The sequence below is a fragment of the Populus alba genome, chromosome 4 (genome assembly GCF_005239225.2).
Source record: "Populus alba chromosome 4, ASM523922v2, whole genome shotgun sequence".
NCBI lineage: Eukaryota > Viridiplantae > Streptophyta > Magnoliopsida > Malpighiales > Salicaceae > Populus > Populus alba.
The window spans coordinates 16510245-16534211 of record NC_133287.1 but is presented as its reverse complement, the minus strand read 5'-3'; the positions used below and the strand labels follow the sequence as shown (position 1 = coordinate 16534211).

Sequence of the window (23967 nt, the reverse complement as noted above, 5' to 3'; positions counted from 1 at the left end):
TATATTTTTTAATAAGTTTTGTCAAGTTGAAATTGCAGTCCGCTATTCGAGTCATCATATATCATATAAAAAAATTAATTTACATCTAAGAAATAGATAACTATATTTAAAACAATAGACTAAAATATCTTTCAATTAAATTTTATAATGAAATTCTAACATTAATGCTTTTTTTTTTTTTTAAATCCATGTATTGTAAATGTGCTATCAAACAAATGAATAAAATTCATCTAAAGTGGTCTACGAAAGGAAAAAAAAATATATATATATTTGGTCTTCTCGTAGGCATTGAAACATAAGAGTTTTAAAATATGTTTAAAAATATAATTATAGTTATTTTTTTAAAGTGATTTTTATTTAAAAATATATTAAAATAATATATTTTTTTATTGTTTAAAAATTATTTTTTAATATCAGCACATTAAAATAATGTAAAAACACCAAAACACATATTAAGTTTATAAGCATTTTTGAATTTAACCTTCATGAACGCTATACTCAATTAAAATTTTACCTTTTTGTGGTGATTTGTTTTATTGAATTTTATAATTTAAATATTTTAATATTTATCTCCATATTTTTTAAAATTATAATTATAATTTAAAATTTTATCAATCTAAATTATTATATAATTTAGCCCATGTAATTTCTAAAAATATAAAAAATAAATGTGAAAGTAAAAAAATAAATAGTACTAAATTATGAAATAAATAACACTAAAAAAAACGTTATGAATTTTTTAAACTAAGGAGAATTCAGCGTGGCGTTACGTTATTAAGAATTTAAGAAATAAAATAATGAAGAACCTCAAGGAAGTAATATTGAGAATTTTTCAGGTACTAATAAATACAAACAAAATGCTATCACCATAACACTTATTTTCCATTAATTAATTACTTTTTCCTAATAAATCAGACATCTAGCGCTGGAGGAAACAGAGAAGTCTCGTCTGATTTCCAAAAGCAATGCAGTCAACCCTCATGTCCCATCCCATCTGCTTTTACCTTTACCTTTTTCAGTAAATTTGATAATCAATTATTGTTGTTTTCTTCTTCTTTTCTTTATTGACTCTTCTCTCTTTCCTCACTGGACTTGCAAGAAAGGACAGCAGTTTCTGTGCTGACTCCAGCTTTCATTTCTGTCAGTTCCAGGACAAGAACAAAAAGGGAACAAATGTATGGGTCTCTGACACACACTGCTTCACCACCGCTGCATTCCCAGTAAATTTTGTTCAATTTCTGACCTTTAAAATAAAACAAATGGCAGTTTTGTTATGGCATTCCCTTGTCAACAGATGCTATGGTTCTTGAATGGATAACCTCTAAAGTCAGGTAAAGTGGGTCTCTTTGTTTTTCAGTTTTCTATCATGGGTTTGCTTTGTTCTTGCAATGTGCCTACGATTCCCATCTTTTCTCTGATGGATTTGCATTATTTTCGTGGAATTCTGAGAAGTTTGTGCTTGCTTTTCTTTTGCGGATTGTGAGTTCTTGTTTGTTTTGTTTTTCTTTAGTAAGGAAAGTTAGTGTCTTTGATTCATAATTCTTCACAATGATTTTGATTTCTTGGATTTCCATTTTATTCCTTAAACTATTCTGGTGTGTTCTTTCCAGTTCTGAATTTCGTGATTTGTTTTGTAGTATTCACGGTCAATGTTTTCTTCTTTTGTTAACAATGGTGGTTGTGTACCTGGCTTTTCCTTTTTGAGTTTGTTGACCTGATCTGTCTCCTTGAAAGAGCCATTTTCTTTGAGAATTATGTGTAGCAGATCCACTTAGTTGATTTTTCAGTACTGCAATCTTTTTGTTGGGAAACATCCGATTGTCCACTTGTCCTTTCTTTTTGTCGCAATTCGGGAATGGACTATGAGTGATTTTTGACTTGTGTCATTGCTAATGAATCACAGCACTTTAGGTTTACTCATAGGATCTGGGATCCTCTGGTGTAGGGAATCTATTGTTCATATCTGACTCGCAGGTTAATGTCATAACTTAGGATTAAGAACCAAATAAAATTGTACTGATCAATGCAGTCATCCAATACTCGTGCATCCTGATTAGTCAAGTTCTGTCTATCTAAATAGATACTCATTTCCGACCCTAATTTTGTCTGAGAGAGGATATAGCCAATTAGTTATTTATAGGTAAATTACAGCAGTTTTCTTTTCTGCTCTGTCAAAACCATGAGGTTTCATCATTCACATACTATCCAAAAGAATAATTGCACTGTGTTTTGTTACTGTATTCTTTTCATTTCTTTCCATCTTTTCCTTAATATGGAATGGTTAATGTCTGTGAGTGCACATTTGCAGATCAGAAATAGGTAGACTTGTTCCTGGTTTCATCCTTAAAACATGATATCACGACCAAAGAATGGGTGGCACTCTCTTATGCCCCTTTGTTTCAGGGGCACAGCAGTCACAGGATTTTGCATCTTCCCAAAAGTTAAATCATCAGGTTATAGCCCAGGAAACACGCCTGTCTACCTGAATGTGTATGACTTGACAGACATTAATGGCTATGCCTACTGGGCAGGCTTTGGTATCTACCACTCTGGGGTGGAAGGTTAGCAGGACTTACTACACATTGCTGTTGATTGCCTTCTCTTCGAATAGATCACATATGTAATAAAATGCAATGAATCATTGGTGTCTTTGTGCATGCTTACAGTCTATGGTGTGGAATATGCCTTCGGAGCCCATGACTACCCATCAAGCGGTGTCTTTGAGGTTGAACCCCGACAGTGCCCTGGTTTCAAGTTTAGGAAATCAATATTCATGGGGACAACAATCTTAGATCCCAAACAAGTTAGAGAGTTCATGGAGCTCCAATCTGCAAATTACAATGGTGATACATATCATTTGATTGCTAAGAACTGCAACCACTTCTGTGAGGATACATGTTACAAATTGACTGGGAACCGAATACCGAAATGGGTGAATCGACTAGCAAGAATAGGTATTGGATGAGTACCTTTCCTTTATGATCACCCTTGTGCCATTTTTTGCATGAGGTTTAAATACTTCTCATCAGTTGATTGTTGTGGATAATTGAACCCACCCAAACACCTATGCTGCATTTTTATCATTTTATGTACGTTCCCTTCTCATCTCCTTGTCCTATCTTCAGTATTAAATGAAGGTAATCTCTTGTAGCTTTTGACAGCAACAAGAAACAAAAGTTTAATCATATTTATCAGAGATTATTTACGCGAGTTGGGTGTTCATACACCGTGCCTCCTCCCTCGTGACTGTTTCTCCATATAATCTATTGCATACATTGAACCTATTTTCACTCGTTAACTTCTTTCTCTAGGTTCACTCTGCAACTGTATACTCCCAGAGGCCCTTAAAGCCACTAAAGTACAACATGATCCCAATTATCAAGAACGTGAAAGCGAAAAGAAGAGGCTAAGAAGCTCCTTCAGTTGCTTTTCATCAATATCAATGCCCCAAAGGGAAGTGTCCATGTCTTCATTGTTTCTACACTCTCACTACAAAGGCTGCCTACCACCATGGGAGCTGAAGAGGTCCAGAAAGGGTTCGATTAAGGAAGGACAAAAGGGAGTGTATTCCACAGAAAGATAACCAGTTGTGGCTTTGCAATTCTGGGCATTTGGGGATATCAACATCTCTCTATTATCCACAACTCTCCTGGAAAGTAAATACGTGCTAGTTTGTTGTCCTTGAATGCTACAATAGATGACTTCACACCTCTTATCCTGTTTCTGCGGGGCTGCCTCCCAGGAGTTTTCCCGTTCTCTTCTAAGATTGTATTCCGATGTTATGCAAAGCCTGTTTGCATTGGCGGAGAACTGATGTGGATTTTCAGTTGTCCACGAATTACATTGAGTTCTTCATTTTCAGGCTCTTGCTGACTTTGGCCACGTGTGCTATTTTTGCGGCTAAAAGTTTCCTCTTGTATTCTCGTTTGGTGCTGATTGCCCTTAAATTCCATTCTCATTATTTTACAACTTAAGTTGCTTTCTGTTCAACCGAGAAAAATCCCAACTAGAAAGACTCGAAAATAGCAAGATTTCCAGAGAGATTAATAATTAATAAAATAAGTTAAAGATAAATCAAACTTGTTACTCTATGGCCTACAGGTCTGCGGGGCTTGTAACCTAACCATTTAAAAAGGAAGTAATTTGCACATGAGGTCTTGACCAGCGGTTGAAGGGACTTGTTCCCTTCCTCTGCATTCTAGGTTCAAATCTTACCGTGCAGGCCTGTCATCCCTGCGGTGCTTTACATGTTCGCTGGGGGTTTGTAGGATGTTCAGTGAGCTGTGAGATTAGTCGTGGTGCGCGCAAGCTGGCCCGGACACCCACGTAAATTAAAAATGCGGTGCTTTACATGTTCGCTGGGGGTTTGTAGGATGTTCAGTGAGCTGTGAGATTAGTCGTGGTGCGCGCAAGCTGGCCCGGACACCCACGTAAATTAAAAAAAAAAAAAAAGGAAGTAATTCAAGGAGACCAAACAGAACTAAACATGGGATCTAACCCATTTCAAAGAAAGGCGAAGGGTTATCATCTCAAGACATACTAAAATAAAGTAATAAACCATGCGTTAAGGACAGAGGAATGAGAAAATTGAAAGAAAACGAAAGAAGGGTGGAGCGAGCCGAGAGGGAAAAAAATGTGCTTTTTGCTGTTACTTTCAGAATCCTACGACAACGTTTCATGAAGCACATATTATATGGACAGAAATGAAAATGCCAGCAAGATCAGCTAAGAAAAGAATAAAGTCAAAGACCAAGACCCAGACATACAAATTCTTCATGTTAGCTGTTTATATTCCTGTTTATGCTGTACATTAATCAGGTCGATACAAAAAGTTAATCTTTCTCTTAACTTTAGCAACTATCCAATCTTTAGACCAGTTTAAGATTTCCAGAAACACACAAAGAAATCAACAATTCTAAATTCTTGATCAGAAATTCAGGTTCTTTATTGAATTTTATGATATGGGTAAAGGTGGTGGGTGTGTACCAAGCAAGAAAAGACTACCTATAAAGGAATCTGATCAAGAACCTTCTCTCCAAGAAACAAACTCTGCTATTTCCTCACAAAACCAAATCACATCCACAAACACAACAATCCCAGTTCAATATAATCCCACATTAGCAGTTAAAAAGTGCAAGATTTTTATTATTTTTTACTCAATGTATGCTCATGTGGAGTTAATGGCAAGAAGAATAAAGAAAGGTGTGGATTCCGTTGATGGGGTTGAAGGGGTTTTGTATAGGGTCCCAGAGACCTTGCCACAGGGTACTTTAGAGCAAATGAAGGTACCCCAGAAAGGAAATGATGTGCCTTTGATAAATGTTGATGAGTTGGTTAATGCTGATGGCTTCTTGTTTGGATTTCCTACAAGATTTGGGTCCATGGCAGCTCAAATGAAGGCTTTTTTTGACTCGACTCATGAGTTATGGATGAAGCAGAAGCTTGCAGGTGTGCCTGCTGGGTTCTTTGTGAGCACCGGCACACAGGGTGGTGGGCAGGAGACCACTGCGTAAGTAAATGCTTGATTTGATTGTGTTATCTTGGCAAATGTTTGATTTTTTGGTTATTTAATGAGAGATGATGGCTTTTGTTTTGCTATAATTTGATGCGATCAAGTTGGTGTATTAGTTTGGAAAGATTACAATCAATATTCTTTACAAAACGTTCATTATGGTGTGGAGAAATGGCATCTATTTAGGAGTGGATGTGGTTTTTAGGGATAGCACATTAGACATAAATCTTATATATATAAACAAGAAAATATTGGATTTTATTGAAAGTTTCTGCTTAGAGTGATCTATAATTAGGTATGGCCTACAAATACTTGTAATGGTATAGGATCATGAACATATGCATGGGTCAGTAAATTGATCCTGAAATTATTATCTGCAAATTATCAGAAAGAAGTTATTTGGAATCAGGGGACTTTCAATTCCAGGAACTGATTGGGAAAGTTTTGCTAATAGCTCAAAGAAAGTTGTATGGTAGAAGTGATTTTGAGAGAGAAAAAAAGAGTGTTTGTAGGAAGATTTATTCTCGCAGGCCTTGAAATATTCAAGATAATTCAGGATTGATTTTATGAGAAATTTTGGTGATGCAGCTCATATTTGGACTTTATTCCCTAATTGACTAGTGATTTTCAATAAATTCTTTATTGATTTATAGCTCGTTTGGTGGGGAGACGGATAGTTAAAGTTTGATTAGCCTTCCCAAACATCATTCTGTCAAATATTTTTATACCGACAAAGAACGGATTTCTCATAGCTCTTAGATTGTTAGCTTGCCAAGTATAGCAGTAACCAGGTGCCACAAGAATGTCTTGCTAAGGAACTGCATTTGCATTTATAGGTGCTTAGGAAGTACCCTTGATCCAATTCCATAAAAATGTCTTCCTGATGACTTGATATCAGGTCCCTAATTGGGGTTTTGCACTCCACAGTTTCCTACTTCACTTTCAATTACATTAAAAAAGGACATGCAGTCAGAATGAGTAGCATGCACTTGTTCTAGGGAAACTTGCCTCTTTTTGCAGTGTGAAAATTTATAATTCTCATCAAATTGATTTCTTTTGATCAATTTGCAGCTGGACAGCAATCACTCAGTTAGTCCATCATGGGATGGTCTTCGTCCCTATCGGCTACACCTTTGGAGCTGGAATGTTCAGAATGGATTCCATTAGAGGAGGATCTCCGTATGGTGCAGGATTCCTTTCTGGAGATGGCACAAGAGAGCCAAGTGCAACAGAACTAGCTCTTGCGGAGCACCAGGGAAAATACATGGCTACAGTAGTTAAAAGATTTGCAAGGCCCTTTTCACCGGCGCCTGGTGAAAAACACAACTAGTGCTGCTAAAACCAACATTCATTTGCATCTCTATTGTCCAACTTTTTTATATGTTGATCTCGTGCATGCTCTCTCTTGTGTTTGAATAGATATCACGTGTGTATAGATTTTAGACAGCTTAGGACTTGAGAGCATATTCTGCTGTAGCTTAACATTACTCCGTCCCCATTCTTCACTGGTTCCCAGCTTCTGGCTCCCCGTTTCTTCGGAGTGTTAGATCCTTCTACATGGTTTGGAGTTTCCATTTGATTGTACCGTTTTTTCTTCAGATGAACCTTTTGATTGTCCAACCAAATTGATCGTTGATCAATAAAAATTGTGAGGTTGTGTTTCTTAGCCCACCTTTTGCTTATGACTTGCCTGTGTTTTCTATCTTAAGCATTTTGCTGAGTCTTGCAATGTGAACGACTTGCTGTTTACCCTATACATGAACCGTTGATCAAATTTGATTCCCTAAATCATTAGCCACCCTGAGCAGATAGAAAGAGTAGTTTTAAATGAGTCACCATCACTGGGCTGCGTTCTAATAAAATAGTAGAATTTTGAACAGTTTCGTGCCCTGATCAAAACTCTGTTATGTTTTTTTTTTTACGAAATCGACAAAGGGTTCCTTGTATCTTAATTCAAAATGCAAAAGTCTAAAGAGAGCTCCTAGTAGTAAGATCAGCAGCGCTGCTTTGTTTATTGACACTGCCATGTATTTAAAGCAAGAACTCAAATTGTTGCAGCTGTGGTTTTTCAGTATTGTCTGGCAAACACAAGACAGTACTTAAAAGATACGAACACATTACTTGTTTCTCAAGACTGAATTACAAAGAAAGTATCATTCCTTGCCAGCATCAAGAAAAATGTATACATGACTAGTCTGTGAAGATCAATGCTGCAGGATCGATTCATATCATGGAATAGGGTAGTAAAAGCCCAGGGAGTATCACAGACACGGCACAACGATACTGCAATATTTTGAGAACTAGGATCAACACCCATCAGGAGAGATATATGACCAAAGTTACTATCTCCTGAACCTTCATGCACTGAAGTTGACACTTTCCATCGACAGGCAGCAACTAGATACAGCGATTGAGTGAGGGAAGAAGGCTTGTCCCTCATACCCACCAGCCATTGCCTTTCTCACATTGGATTCAAACAATTTGGGGTTATCTCTTGAGACAGCCGCAGCACCTTGATTGAGGGGATCCTCATGGTTGGGTTCCTGCACACAAAAGCACTAGCATCAACTAAATTGGAACTGGGTACCAAATGTGCCAGATGATGTTCGAGGGCAGTTTTACATGATAAGCCCATATTTTTTTAGAACATTGTCAGCGGATAAGAAAGTATGTTATTTGACTATGATGAATATGCATGTGAATTCTGGTTTCCTCCATTTTTTTAAGTTTTCAGCTCATAACTATATGTGTTGAAGGGATTCTATTCCACATCTTTCAAGGTTCTAGATGTTTGCAGGGTTTTCCAGTTCAAGACGAGTACCAAAGACTTGGTTATACAAGCTTATCCCCATCAAAGCAGGTGACTAATTTCCTCCTCTTACTTCATGGTCAGCATTTTTTATGACACCTTTTGTTTGGAACCCCTTCTGAACCATTATTGTGAACTTTTCAATTTAATTCCCTTGGAAATTCAGAGGGAAAAGAATAATTCTAATGCTTTTAGGAAGGTGCAAAATCCACCCACAAAGATTTAACTAAGCAAACATTGAAGATTTTTGGATGGTGCCAAAAGTTCATTTGATAATTTACAAGTGTATATCTATCATATTATAGAAGTGTCCAAAATAATTATTAGTTTTTGAAGTTAACACTTTGAATTACATATCCTTAAAATGTGAATTTCCAATTGATTAGACTGCAGGCTTCTGCAGTGACCTGTCACGCCTGTCTTCATAATCTTCTGTTCCTGTTCTTGTGAAACCTGCATACCTTCTTTGATCCCTGCTGTATTTTTTTGCCTTTCGTTGCCTAATATGTGGTTGCTTGGGATCTTGTTAACTTACAATTAGTTGAGGCAAACAATGAAACATGTACTCCGTACATTCTTTTCATATGTTGCCCCTGCTACTAGATGAAGTTATAGTCAAACAGGGGAAAATAAATGGCAAAATAGCTTGAATCTAGCCAACTTTAATCAAATTGATCTACAAAGATGCTAAGCTCAGCAATACTGACAGTACTATAATTTGTTGAGACTTGAATAGGTATGGTGTCTTTTTGTGCCATAGCTGCTAATGTTAATCCGTGGGTTTTTGAAAATTGAATTGCAGATTCAAAAGTCCGGCCCTGTAGACAATGGATATAAGAGATTTATACCAGCAGCTTGCTCCTTCTATGGTGCTGCGTTTTCTATGGCATTGCTCCTCTCTAAACCACTCTTCGCTGTTTTCATTTTTTAAATCCTTCCATCAAAGTCATTTATCTATTACATCATTGGATGTCAGGTTACAGAACCATTCAGGTCGTCTGCCATAACTCATCTTTCTAGAATCTGAAATATTAGTCTCTGAAGTTCTCGTTAACCATTCAGCTGTATCCTTGAACCACCTATGGCTCCTTGGTTCGGCAATGGACAAGCTGATATGAGCTTTTAGGTATTCACACTTGGCTTGGTTTAACTTGAACTGGGCCAAAGACGGACCTTCATTAGATAATTCTTGTTCAAACTTGTTTATTGGTTTGGTCAGTAATAGCTCTTTATCAAACCTAGTTAAGCTTGTTCTTAGTAGAATCAACAATTTTCTCCACGTAAAGAGTTTCTTTAGATTACTTCGATGCTATTATTCTTCTCCAACATGAGGCAATATACAAGTACAATTACTCCTAAACACGAGGAGACAAAAAATGAAAAAAAAAAATAAACAAGTAGTTTGTTCTTATATATATACAAATACGAGATTCATCAACTAATTGTATTTCTAATATTAATTAGAGAATCAATCTAATATTTAATACAGCTCATGCGCACATTTCAGAACTCCTTCTTTTCCATCTCAACATATTCCTTTAAATAAATAAAGGGTTTTTGATTCCATTATGGAAACTGGTACATAGTTCAAAGTTCAAACTACTTTTCTTCAGGGATACTGCGAAGCAAACCACCATATCCACCATTAGAGGACACAACTCTAACACGATTAGCAGGAAGTTGGACAAGTTCATGTGCGACATCTTTGAACTCAAGAAGCCCCCCTTCTTTGCACTTGGCCATTAATCGAGCTGCTTCTTCTTTTGTCATCCTAACTTTCACTCTGATCACATCTTTTTCTTGCACACTGCTGGCATCCCCTCTTTTCTCAAAATTCTCCCTCTCATCTTCTTCTTTACTTGCCAAGCAATTACCACCTTTCTTTATCTTCTTCGGTGATGTCTTCTTGCTCAACTCATCCCTGTATATCAAATTTGTTCCCTTGCTTCCCGTAGCGCCTTTCGTGGTGTCATACAGCATGCTATTTAAATCGGAGATTGAAGAGGTAAACATTTCGAGACAGAAAAAAGTAGCTAGTAATAGTGGAAAATAGAGATGTCTTGTGGCATTTGAAACTAAGGGTGGAGTGTATTTATACCGAGGGGGTGATGGGCTAGGCAAATAGAGGATGGAGTGTTTTATGGGGCACAAGGCAAAAGAAGTAATGTACACATAAAGACTGGAACGTAGTGGACCGTCAAGTATACGATACGGAAATGTATTTGCAATGACCTCCAGTCAAAGCATTGAAGTGATGATCTATCAAATTAATTCGTATATAGTGGAGCCCTTAAGAGAAGAAAATTTTGAAGCATCTTTGAAGAGGTCAATACCTTTTATTTAATTGGAGATCATAAGGTCACAGTTCCCTTGTGATGAGGTAATTAAATTACAGCTTTGCAAGACAGTCGATACGAGAAAACTCAAGACTGTCTCTTTCGAGTTCGAGGTTGTTAATTTAGAGCAGGCGTCTCTCGGGCAATGGCATAGCCAGGATTCTTGCTTCCTTTGTTGTAGAAATGGCTGAGGAAACTAGTAACCTCGTCATGCCACCAGTTGTACTGTTCAAAACATTAAAAAACAAGAGATTTACCAGTTGAAGGTATCATGTTCCTTGCCATGATGAAAACAAGACCTGACTTGGTCTTGAAATCGGTGTGGGGTCCAATAAAGCCCTAATACGCGTTTTGGCTAATCAAGGGCTAATCCTTGAGGGCATCTAGGTGAAATCAATCAGTCATCCTAATGGTCAAAGAATCTGCTGAGTTGGGATGTTTTGTTAGCAATAATTTTGAGAGGAAATTGCAATTTTGATGCATGATTGGTTGAACCGTCGAAGAATTTCTAGGTCTTTTAATTATATTTGGAAACACGGTTGAAATTATATATATTTTTAATTATTTTATTTTTAAATTATTTTGATATATTAATTTTAAAAAATTAAAAAATATTATTTTAATTTATTTTTAAACTAAAAACATTATAAACTGTAACTAAATTATATAAAGCTCGAAAACAAATAAATTAACCAATAGCCCCTCAGAGAGAGACAAATTTTCTAGCTTTCTGTTTTTGTTTGAAAAGAGTCTATGGTCACAGATTTCCTTCCACAGACATGCAATCAGAAAGGACGATTTCTTTGGAACAGATAAGAGCAAGTAAATATATAAAACGACAATTTAATCCTTTCAAGAAAAGGGTATTCATCCTAGTTCTAAAACTCATCTAATCAAGTGAGTTAATTTAAAATTTAATTAATTCAAAATTAAAATTAAATCAGATTAAAAAAAAAAAAAAAACCTGGTATAACCTGATTGATTGACCCAATGACCCCGTTAATCCAGTAAGATCCAGCTGTAAACTTGTTAACTTTTAGTTTTTTTTTACTAAAACAATGTCGTTTTAATTTAAAAAAATAATAAGTGACCCGGCCGACCTAATGACCCGATCAAAATTCAGAATCCAAGCTTTTAACCAGACCGAATTTTAAAACTATAATGTCAATAGTTGTTGCTGATTTCGGCTACACTGCTATTTGTTATGAGTTATAATATCGATTATATCGCTAATTGTACGGGAAAGAAATTAAATTCCCTTTTCCAAACATTTATAACGAGATTCATGTGGGGCTTAAATGTAAACATTAAAGGATATATTTAAGAGTATAATTATGATTATTTTTTAAATTATTTTTTATTTAAAAATATATTAAATAATTTTTTTATTTTTAAAATATTTTTTTTATATCAACACATTAAAATAATCTAAAAATATCAAAAAAACATTAATTTATAGTAAAAAAAATAAAATAAAATTTATTTTTAAAAAAATACATTTAAAACATAAAAATAAATAAGATCTTAGAAATTAAGCTGAAGGGAAAGGTTTATATATATATATATATATATATATATATATATATATTTATTGTGAATGAGAGACATGGAAGGGAAGGAATTCGGGCGAACATTCTCCTAGTCATGATGCTGGTGTTGATGGTTCTTTGTGATGCAAGGAGAATAGGAATACAAGAAGAAAAATTTTGTGAACTTCTATGTGTTGCATTGGCAAAATAAATATAAGTTTTTGTATAATTTAACAGATTAATCAAGTAAACCTATAATCAATATTAAAGATCGTAGGAGATGATATATAGCTCTCTTGAGTTTTGATAATTGTTAATTTGCATTTTGATGAGCCAAAGTTCTCAAGGTATGAACCTAACTTGGCGATGTTATCGAAGGTGTAATATTAAAAGGAAATTTAAAGGTGCAGAACATTTACCGTAGCTTTTTTATGGTTAGTAAATGTGGATTGAAATAATAATATTATGAATTTTAAATGCACAATATAATTACCAAAATGTTCTTTAATTAAAATTGTTTTCGTCCTGGCCCAATGGAATTTTATATTTTTTCCATGTGGTTTTTTTCTTTGTGATGTCAAGTTTGGTCGGGGACAATTTAGTATTTAAGCATGTATAAAATATTAATTAATCTTAAAAAGTTGGTTGCACGTGAATACTTCCACGATTTTTATACTGCGTTATCTGACAATTAAAATCTAGCTTCCATAATGATATTTTATTTCTCATGACATAGCCTCCATTAACAGGTGGCATGTGTACCCAAAAAAATAATCTAGTTTTGCTATGTGTCTATTTTTTTTTATTCCTTATTTCCTCTCTCTTTCTCAATTTAAAAAACCTTCCCTTGCAATTTCTTAAAGTAGCCCTTTAATTTTTTTTCCTTTTAGATTTGGTGTCTATTTTTTATGCTATTTTTTTATGTCAAATAATCAATGAAATTGAAATTTTCTTTCAATTTAACCCTCTTTTAATTTTCTTACCTTTCATATCCAATCCATATTCTTTTAATTGTTAAGTTTCTTTTTAATCATTCTCTTAATTAAATTATCTTCTCAATTACATTCCTCACTATTTTATATCATTCTTTTAATTGAATTATTTTTTTAATTGTGTTCCTCAATATTTTAGCTCATTCTATTTTATGTTAGAATTTAGACTCTATTCTTTTGATTGCTATTTGTTTTTTTTTTTTTTTTTATTGAAACTTTGTTTTTCAATTTGACCCTCCAATATTTTATTGTGTCCATATTTTGTTAACTTTTAGGATCATGGATTTGAAATATTTGATTGGTTTCACTTAGATATATTTTTTTTTCAGTTCCTTTTTCACAATTAATTTATTTTGATTTTAATATTTTATGAGGTTATCTCGATCTCATATATCAGGGCATGAGTTTCATGTGTTAACCCAGCTTGACCTAACCCAATATATTTTTTTTATTATTATTCTTTGTTGTTCTTGCCTATTTTTTTATATCATATTATCAAATTAATCAAGGTTTAACTCAACTCTCGGGTTTCTCTTACTTCTTTAGAAATTCACTATCGCCTAAACATTTTTTCCATGCTAAAATACATTGTTTTTTTTTTTTATGGAATTATCTCAATTTCATGATCTTAGTCGCAAGTTTTATTGTTTAGCCGTGTTGAATCGGGTATTTTTTTTTTCAATTTCATCCATCAATATTGAGTTGACTTGGAATTATGTTTCATAATTATTTTTTTATTTACTTTCTATGGAGTTATCACGGTCATATGACCTGATTCGCGAGTTTTGCAAGTTAGACAGGTTAACTCAATTTTTAATGTTTTTTTAATTGAATATTTTTTTTATATAATTTGATCATTTAATATTGGGTTGATTGATAATTGAACTCTATAATTTTTTATTTACTTTCTATAAAGTTATCTCGGTCTTCTAATCCAAATTTAATAGGTTAACTTGATTTTTTTTAAATCTATTTTTTTTTCAAATTTAATTGTTCAACATGACTTTGCTTGGGAATTGGACATCATTTTTTTTAATTGTTATCGGGTTTTTTTGTTATTTTTTATTTGATTTTTTTTCAATTAAATGTTTCAAGATTGGCTTTGTAATAAAAGCAGTAATGGAAACAAAACAAAATTATTCAGGTCTTTTCTTGGAACAATTTTTATTTGATAATTTTGACTAGTTTTAGACTATGGGTTCATTCAATGTGAACCTTGAAGATAACTGTTTTAGCTATATGTCCACAGATTTATTTGAAACTCAGGATATCAAACCTTCATGTACGGATTATATATTTAAGCTCCTAATCATCGTTCTAATATTTGTATTGTGTGAATTACTACTGGAATTACACACCTCAACGGTAAAATCTCATATGCGCTGACAAAAATTTTTTTTTTTGAATCATGATAAATATAGCTTAATTGATTAAACTCTGAATTTATTTTTCAGAAATCACTATCTTAAGTTTTACAAATTTCAGAATTATTGAAGACTTACATGATCGTTAACTTCAAGACTCGTGAGATTAGTCGAGGTACGCGCAAGCTGACCTGAACACTAATGTTAATCTAAAAAAAAATCTTTTTTTGTGAGATTGTATATGTTGAATGGGCAAAATAAATTTAGAGTAGATTTAACACATTAATCAAGTAAACCTATTATCACATATTAAAGATGAGACCTCGTAAGATCTATAGTTGTACTGATTTTTTATAATTGTTAATTTGCATTTTGATGAGCCAGTTCTCAAGGTATGAACCTAACTTAGCGATGTTATCATATTACATTATTATACATATACAGAAAATGGTGTTTTTCTGTAGAAAGGATATAATTGTAAATTTTATCAATTATTTTTATTGTAGGGGTGGTAAAATTGTAATTTTTGTTGTTTTTTAGAACACAAGTTTTTTCTTTTTTTTTTCTCTTTATACTCGAAATTTTTATTATTTTATATACTTGATCTGTGTATCATCATCATTTTTTTTTCCTTATCTTTATTTTTTTGTAATATTTTTAATTTAAGTCTTTTTTCTTTACACTTTTCTTTAGAAAAAAAAATATTATTTTCTATTTCTTACATTTTAAATATTTATCACTCTACACGTATCTTGTTTATACCATTCTTTTTTGTTTTTATCTTTATTCTTTTGTAATTTTTTTTAAATTTTTTCTTTACACTTTCTTTTAAAGAATAGTATATAAAGACCAAGAAAATAGTGTTTCATTGTAGCAATTACAACATTGTTCATTTCTTATGCTACGTTAAAAATTAGCTTTAAATATTATCTATTTTTATTAACACATATGATCTATATTATATTTTATTGTATGTAAGCATCAACATTTTGATTCATGGTAATATTTTTTATTCGATGTAAAAATATACATTAATAACATCTAAACATTAATTCTTTTGTGTTATAATATTTGACCTGCAGCGAAACGAGTTGAATAAAGGTGTTAACACTTAGGTTTTTGCATTTATTGGCACATATGGTTCTCATTATATTTAATTAAATGCATGCATAGACTTTTTTATATTTATAATTAGAATCTTAAAAGAAAAACACATTTGAAAAGCTTGCATATTTATTTATTTTTCCAAAAGAAATTTTCCAACCCGTGACGAGGTGTAGGTCAAATAACTAGTAAACATTTTAATCAACACACACACACACACAAATCAAAATCTATGTGTTAATGAATTAAAAAAAAATCATAAACAATAACTAAAAATAAAAATGAAAAATTTGAGAGACAAAAGTAGATTAAGATATTTAATTTTACAAATTAAGACATTTACCCAGTTGTGTTTGCTAAATTTGTTTATTGAAATAGTTTTTTTATTTTAGTAACTTTTGGACATTTTTCTTGTTCTTGGAAGACATGCTAACATTACCGAGTTCACCTGGGAAAACATGTAATCTGGGTTGTAAGACCGTGATAACCCAATAAAAAATAAATAGAAAACAAATATGATGCTCAATTCTCAATCAATCCAATGTTGAAGAATAAAATTTAAAAAACAAATAATTTAATAAAGGACACAAAAAACCACCAAAGTTAATTGAGCAAATTCATGGCCCTGGTCATGAAATCAGAATAACCTTATAGAACACAAACTGTAATAAATTATAAAATTTAATTCACAATCAACTTAACAATGAAGGATATTTTTTTTAAATAAACTTTAAAAAAAGAAAAAAAAAAACCTGAGTTAATCAGCCTAACCCGCAACCTGAGTTATAAGACCGTGATAATCTAATATAAAGTAAAAAGAAAAATCATGATGCTCAATTCCTAATCAACCCAATATTGAAGGATTACATTGAAAAATAAAATAAATAAAAGGAACAAAAAATAACTTGAGTTAACCTATCAAATAAGGGTCAAGAGATTGTGATAACTTCATAGAAAGAATATATAACAAAAAAAATAAACCAAAACTCAATTATCAATGAATCAGATGTTAAAGGATGAATTTTAAAAAAATCAATTAAAAAAAAACTAGAGTCAATCCAGCTAACCGCAACAATTACTATTCGGGTAATGAAAACCATGAAAAGCAAATAAATGAAAATTAAAAACATCCAAGGTTCAAATCAGAAATATCCATTTGAAAATCGAAAACGGCTGGCAAATAAAGAGACAGGGGAGGCCTTCTTTTTATTTTCAAAGACAGTAGAACTGCAATCAAGGGGGGCACATCTCGCGGTTGATATTTCTCGCCACCGTGATGCACGCCGACCGTTACCGAAAATGCCTGCATTCTCTGGCTATAAAAGCTAGAGGAGGGACCAAATAGAAGGGAAGGAGAAGAGGGGTTAGACAGACGAACGAAAAATAAAGAGAGAAAAGGAGGACAAGAAAAAAACAGGGAGAGGGGGAAACAGCGGAGGAGAATCCAGAAGGGGACGAACGAAGAGAAGTGAAAAACGAAAGGCACACCCTCGGCTTCTTCTTCAGTAGCAATTCCAAAGCTTCAGCTATTACTTCACTGTAAACCGAGCATTTTAGAGAGAAAACCAGAGGAAGAAGCTAAAGAGAAGAACGAATAGCTGACAGAAGGAAACACCAACAGAATGAGAACGAACAAACATAGGAGTTTTGAGCTAAGGACAGAAGACCGAGACGAACGCAGACGAGGAAGACTAAAAAATACATATCGTCACCTCCAGGTATACACATTTCCTCTCTTATTCTTGCAAATGAGCTTAGTTACTGTGCGAAGGTAATTTAATTAACTTTACACTATTCATGCACGCGTAAAGAAATTCACGCGTAATTTTGCCAGGTCACTAGCTGGGTCCAGCCCAGCTATATGAGTTGAGCTAGAATAAAAAAAAGCAAATTTTTTTAAAAGAAGATTTAGTGATTTTTCCACATATTTTTCTACTAAATTTTGCTTAGTATTGATTTGTATTTTATATCATAAAGATATAAATTTAGTATTAAAATACTTAATTTTCATCAAAACATTAATTTTTTTTTTCAAGCATACGGCCAAGTATAAAAAAAAAATCATACCATATTTTCATATAACAAAAATTCAAAAATATGTATTAGCATGCATTTTGGCTTTAATAAGCAATTTATTAAAGTCGCGAGAACTAGACTAATATTTCAAAAATTTTAAAAAAACTATTTTGTGTTTTTTTAGTATATGGGGTTATGACCTTATACGTAAGATGTATTCCGGATATTAAATTATTTTATTGACATTAGAACGGTTAGGTTTTACTTGATAAGATAAAGAACTCTTTACTGAGAATGATTTTTCTTAAATCATAGACGGACCAACAACTAGAAAACACGACAAAACCTTAGATTTTATTAGACAAAAAAATAATGCAACTTAACTAAGGTAGGGCGTATTTGAGGTGCTAATATCTTTTCTTTACGCAACCAGTCCTCATACCCGATCTTTGAGACCAGTTAAGGTTCCTAGTGACTAAAATACTAGATAGCGACTCTCATTCTATTTTTCCACTAATAAAAGATAAGAATTTCTTATCTCTTCATATTTGCCAGATAGATAGAAGATAGACACGATTTGAAGTGGATTTTTTCATCGCAACACCATACACGTATGACACATAGCATTTAAAATGTCAAGGCTTTTTTAGTATATGTTAAATTTGTTTTAAAATGAAGTTAAATATTAATCTTTATTTCCTAGTTCTTCCCTAAACACAAATGGAAAATAATCCAAATTAAATATGTTGATATGCATCAATCGAGATCGAGTAGTAACGGAATTTGTATCTGAGTACCAAACAAAAAACCCTTTATATAGATGATAGATGACAATATTACAATGAAAAATCTTACTAGGGCATTTTGTTAATCACTTAAATGGTAAGTACATCAATGATGTATATATGATTTTTAATTTGTATATATTTTATCATTATACAAATAAGGAAACGAAATAATACTCAATTGAAAATATTAAAATTGCGATTATTCAATGTATTTAATTAACCTTTGACCAATATATAAAACTTGACTGCTGATCAGTGCAAGTGTCTCAAGGTGGTGAGAAATTCGACAATGGAGGCAAAAGGTGTTTGGACAAGGAGCGTTTTCATGCTGGTGGTAGTGATGATGATACTCAGGTCAGGCGAAGTCAAGGCAGATATCAAAAGTTGCCGCGAAAATTGCCTGAACAAATGCAAATCTTATAGCAAGGAAGAATGCCTCGCCACTTGCTGGCTCATCTGCCATCCACCGGGCCCCACCAACGTGGAAGACAAAAAGAATTCCTTCAATAAGATCAACTCATGGAAGGATAATTGAGCTGTATGTTTTTATTAAAATGATATTTAAAAAATAATCCGATTGTGACATGATTTTCAAATAAGATTCAAGTTTGTTTGTGATATTAACCATTACTCTATGAATAATTATATGCAAAACTTTGATTATTTATTCTTTTATAATCAAGACATTATTTTTCTATTTTTTTTTTATTGAAACTTGTTTTACAAATCATCATAATTTTTTATATGAGGTCAAGTTTCTGATAAAAAAAAATTAGTGAATGTCTATGATAAAATCAATAAATACAAAAATGTCTATGTCAAATAAAAAAATAAAAAGATAAAATTTTGACTAAATAAATACATTTTTACTTTAGAATTTATATCATTAAAATTTCTTTGAGTATTCATTTCAATAACTGTAAAATTAAATAAAAATAGATTTTAAAAATAATTTTGTGACATCACAAGGTAAAAAAACACTAATTTTTTCTACATAATCTCCATATAAAAGTGGGTATTCTTAATTTCCAACCATTTTCCCATTAAGAAGGATAATAGATCAAGACACAATCTAAATCTTGATATTGTGGTTGTTATTGGTACTTTCCATTTAAAAAAGCATTATTTGACTTGTGCTTTGTTTCAAGTTGAATTTTTTGTTTCATATAAAAAAATAAATATGAGATCATTTTCTATGTGTTTTTTTATATTAAAAAATCTCAATCATAAATTGAATAGTTTATTCATGTACTTTATTAAATAAATCAAGAATTATTTATGTAAATAAAATAAATTATAAAGTTGATTTCTAAACAATCGAAGTTAACTAGTCAAATCAATAACTAGAGTCATGGACTCAGTCGAGTTCAAAGAAAAAATTATATAATTTTTAAAAATGAACGTTTATAAAATTAAAAGCCAACTAAATATCAGAGTATTTGTTTAAGATATCAAGAAACCTATAAATATCAAACCAAAACGAATTTCATTGCATAATTAAAAATCAACAAAATATTAAAGGATGAATTTGAAAAAAAATAATAATAATCAAGAGAAATCAATAAAGATCCATTTTTGAAGGATATGATCAAATCTTATAAAAAAAAAAACATAAATAAAAAGAAGAAGAAAAATCTTGATGGGCTTGGGCCTAAAAAAGGTTCATGTGCTCGAGCCTGGAGTAGCCCATGTGCCCGAGTCTGTTTATTTTTTCTTTTTTCATGAGTCAGACAACCCACCCCTGAGTTGTTTTTTTTGAAAAAACAATAGGGGTAGATCAATAAAGATTCATTTTTGAAGAATATGATCAAATCTAAAAAAAAAAAACATAAATAAAAGGATAAAACAAATAAAAAAGAAAGAAAATAAAAAGGCTTCACGGGCTTAGGCCTAAAAAAGGTCCATGTGCTCAAGCTTAGAGTAGCCCATGTGTATGGGTCTATTTATTTTATTTTCTTTCTTTATGAGTCGAACAACCCACCTTTAAGCTTTCTAAAAACATAATAGTAGACAACACGTCGCGTGCTCTACCAAGATTATGATAGCTAGAAGTTGTTGAAAAGTCAGGTCATAGGTGTTTTACATCCATATAATTCATTTTAAATATTTTTTAAAATCTAAAAGCACCTTGTACAGCTTGAGAAACTTATCAATGACCTCAAACAACTCAAAAATTATCCTAAAAACCAAAAATATTTTTCAAACTCAGATCTACCATTCTAGACAAGGTTATGAACAAAGAACACCTAGGATAAATACAACCCATTGACACCAAAATTTCTCTTTGTTGTAGTCGAAATCATTGTCAACTAAGATTTTTTCTTTACTATTGAGATTCAACAAATTTATCTCCTCTCTCATTCTAGGGACAAGAAAAAAAGAAAAATATAGTTTTGGACCCAAATTAAAATTCCAAATTATCAAGGGACTAAAAGTTTATGATTTGAAAAGTTTGAGAATCAAAGTGAATGTTTCACCCCAAGTTTGAAACAACCACCATCTTTGAATCTTATCCTTTTTTAATAGGGGTGAAAAAAACAAACCATTGTAGCAATCCACATTCATTTGTTTATGCATGAACAATGTTGGAATTTATTTTAATAAAACATGATTAATGGACACATTTGAGGCAAAAGTCAAGCGAGCTCTATTTACTTTTAGGGTTAAAACTTTATTATAAACTATTTTTCTATATAAGTTTTTTTTAACATGGAACATTTAAAATAAATTATAGGTGAATAAAAAATTAATTTAAAAAACTCTTTGTTCGCATGTTTGTTGTAAAACTCAAAACCTTCTATCCTAAATAGAAGAAGAAAAAAAAAACATATGATTGACTTCTAGTTTATAAAGTGGGAAGTTGAGGGTCACAAATAAGCATTGGAAAAATAGTATGGGTTTAACCCACACACACTCACTCATCTCGAGCACGGGTTCAAGCCTAGAGTTTAGATTTAAGTTTGGTTTTTTCTAACCTATTTTAATCTTGAATTTATATTTATTATAAAAGAATTATTTGGCCTATAAAGAATTTTTTTCGCTTACAATCCAACCCATGAATCTATTCAATTTTCTTCTAGAAGAGTTCTTTAAACTTGATTTGTTTTTCAATTAAGAAATATCATATTTAAAATCAATGTTTTTGTTTCCTTTTAGTATTTAAATAAAAACATTTAAAATAAATTTTGTTTGTTTTGTGTTTAAAAAAATACTTTTGAAAAAATTTAAAAATTTATTTTTATTTTGTTTAGAAACGTTTCATGGGTTTTTAAACAAACGTTGATTTTAAATATGATATTTCAACGTTTTTGTTAGTGAACTTCCTATTAAATTTCTTTAAAATAACAAAGAAAGAGCTTTTATTTTTGTTGAAGAGGAAAGAGAGTTAACTAGAATTTAATAGTAGTGTAAAATATAAAAATTAGACTTAATATTGGGTGCCATGACACCTACAAACTGATGGTCCATCTCTAAATATAGACCCATACAAATTAACAATATAAGCTCAGCTCATGGATATCTCTAATAGCCACAAAAGATTTAGTTTAATCCTATATATCCAACTTGCTCAAGTTCAAATTAAATGGACTAGGTTTACAATTTGTTAAATATAAGAAGTTGGATTGGATACAATTATAGATATAAACCCAATCCAATTATATCGATAACCATCTCATGAGAAATGATGAAAATATTCTATAAAATCATAATTTATGGGAAGTGAACATGATATTAGTTTAATAAAAATAACTCATTGCTAAATAAAAAAAAAACTTAAAATGCATAGTGAATTCACAATGCACAATTCACTATGCACCTAGACACATATTATTATTTACTGCAATAGTAAAATTACCATATTGCCCTTTCAAAAAAAAATAAATAGCCTTGATGTTAGGGGTAGAATGGTCTTTTCCTATAGGTCCATTGATTATTACGAGATTAATTGGGAACAATTCGGTCTTTTTACCTTTTGAAATACATAATGTAATGGCTATTATGCCCTAAAAAATTAATAAGGTTGAAAAGACATTTCATTCATTTTATATTTTAAATATACAATGTAAAGATTATATTATTCTTAAAAGCAAATATTGTTAAGCTTACATCAAGGGGATTTTTCATTTTTTTTATGTTTTTTTTTTTTTGTAATAAACAAGTAGACAATTACAATTTAGTCTTTTAATTAATACAAACATTATTAAGAAACTTTTATTGGTGCGTGCGCGACACAAGGTAGTAAGTGGGCAATTCTCATGCCCTTTAGGCACCACATGTGGCATTGTCCCACCTCCAAACACTACCTCTTGAGGCGGCATTGGAAGCATCCCACCGTTCTTTTTCTATTGGTGCCGCACATGTGCGCGACGATGCGATAATTAGGCTCTAGTGTACTTTTTTCTTCCCCTCCCTCTTTTCTCTCTCTCCCATTTGCCAAAATATAAATGTGATTTAATTTGTTTTTTTTTATTGTCTTCTTTAATCTCCCCCCCCTCATTATTTAGTTTCATTTAGTTTTTATATTAAATTTGATTCTTATTTTTTATTGTTGTTTTATTTTTCTAAGAATTTTTCTAATTGAATTTTGTTATTAATTTGATCACTCAAATTACTTTTATATTAAATTTAGTTTCCATTTTTTTAATTGTTATATATTTTTTATCCTTTTTCATTGCTTTTTTTTTTCAATTTCAATCCCTTAGCATTTTGATGATTTGAGGATTTTTCTTCATTAATTTTTAAGATTTTCTTTTATGGGCTTAGTCTCAGGCTCATGAACATGGTCATGAGTTTTGAAGGTTAACATAACTTGACTTTGGTTCTTTTATATGTTTCTTTTAAATTTGATTTTTTCTCAATTGCACCCTTCAACATTTGATTAATTAGAAATTTGTTTTTGTGCTTTTTAATTTTTTTTATGATGTTATCTTAATCTTATTTTTATGGTTGCGAGGTTAGCAAGTTAACCCGACTTGACTCAAATCTTTTTTTTTTCAATGCTTTTTTAATTACTTTTTTTTTTGTTCTTCCCTTCAATATTAAGTTGTTTGATAATTGAGCTTTATATTTTTTTTTTTTGACAGGATTACCGCTATACCATGATTGAGTCACAAATTTAACATACTAATTTGAATGGATTTAAGTTTTTTTTTTTTTTTTTTTTTTACATTGTCAAAAAAAATTTTATTCATATTGTTTGAGTTAGTTAGTGTATTATTTGAGTTATTTCGCATTATTTAGTTGAGTTAATGACACACTTTTTTAGAAATGCGTATACGTCGTTCAATATTTTTTTACATTGAAAGAAATTTGGGTCAACATATAAGCGTGTAGGGTGTGCCCCTATTTAGTCATATATAATCCATAGATAGCCACATATAATCTATAGATAGCTTAAATAGAAGGAAAATTATTGTAGACCTTCTTCTTCTTCTTTTGGTGCAGGGATCACATGTTGATTTCCATATAAATCTATTCAAGAAATTCTCAAATCATTAATATATATCCTACCTTAAA

At 31.7% G+C, this 23967-nt stretch overlaps 2 protein-coding genes across 2 annotated transcripts; both read left to right on the top strand.

Annotated features, from left to right (window-relative positions):
• Nucleotides 1-1062: 1062 nt before the first annotated feature.
• LOC118039789 (deSI-like protein At4g17486) lies at nt 1063-3969 on the top strand. The gene is made up of 4 exons (XM_035046588.2): nt 1063-1331; nt 2309-2561; nt 2667-2954; nt 3312-3969. Exons 2-4 carry the CDS (start codon nt 2351-2353, stop codon nt 3581-3583), a joined length of 771 nt encoding a protein of 256 aa, XP_034902479.1. The 5' UTR covers nt 1063-1331; nt 2309-2350; the 3' UTR covers nt 3584-3969.
• Nucleotides 3970-4716: 747 nt separating this feature from the next.
• LOC118039790 (probable NAD(P)H dehydrogenase (quinone) FQR1-like 1) lies at nt 4717-7194 on the top strand. Its single transcript, XM_035046589.2, has 2 exons — nt 4717-5509; nt 6584-7194. The coding sequence occupies exons 1-2, from the start codon at nt 4962-4964 to the stop codon at nt 6840-6842; spliced, it is 807 nt and encodes a 268-aa protein (XP_034902480.1). The 5' UTR covers nt 4717-4961; the 3' UTR covers nt 6843-7194.
• The last annotated feature ends 16773 nt before the right edge of the window (nt 7195-23967 follow it).

Excerpts from the sequence above, each read along its gene's own strand:
- LOC118039789 (XM_035046588.2), top strand. The coding sequence starts at position 2,351 with ATGATATCACGACCAAAGAATGGGTGGCACTCTCTTATGCCCCTTTGT. Across the intron at positions 2,562-2,666 it reads CTACCACTCTGGGGTGGAAG|TCTATGGTGTGGAATATGCC; the intron begins GTTAGCAGGACT and ends GCATGCTTACAG. Across the intron at positions 2,955-3,311 it reads GAATCGACTAGCAAGAATAG|GTTCACTCTGCAACTGTATA; the intron begins GTATTGGATGAG and ends TTCTTTCTCTAG.
- LOC118039790 (XM_035046589.2), top strand. The coding sequence starts at position 4,962 with ATGGGTAAAGGTGGTGGGTGTGTACCAAGCAAGAAAAGACTACCTATA. Across the intron at positions 5,510-6,583 it reads GGTGGGCAGGAGACCACTGC|CTGGACAGCAATCACTCAGT; the intron begins GTAAGTAAATGC and ends ATCAATTTGCAG.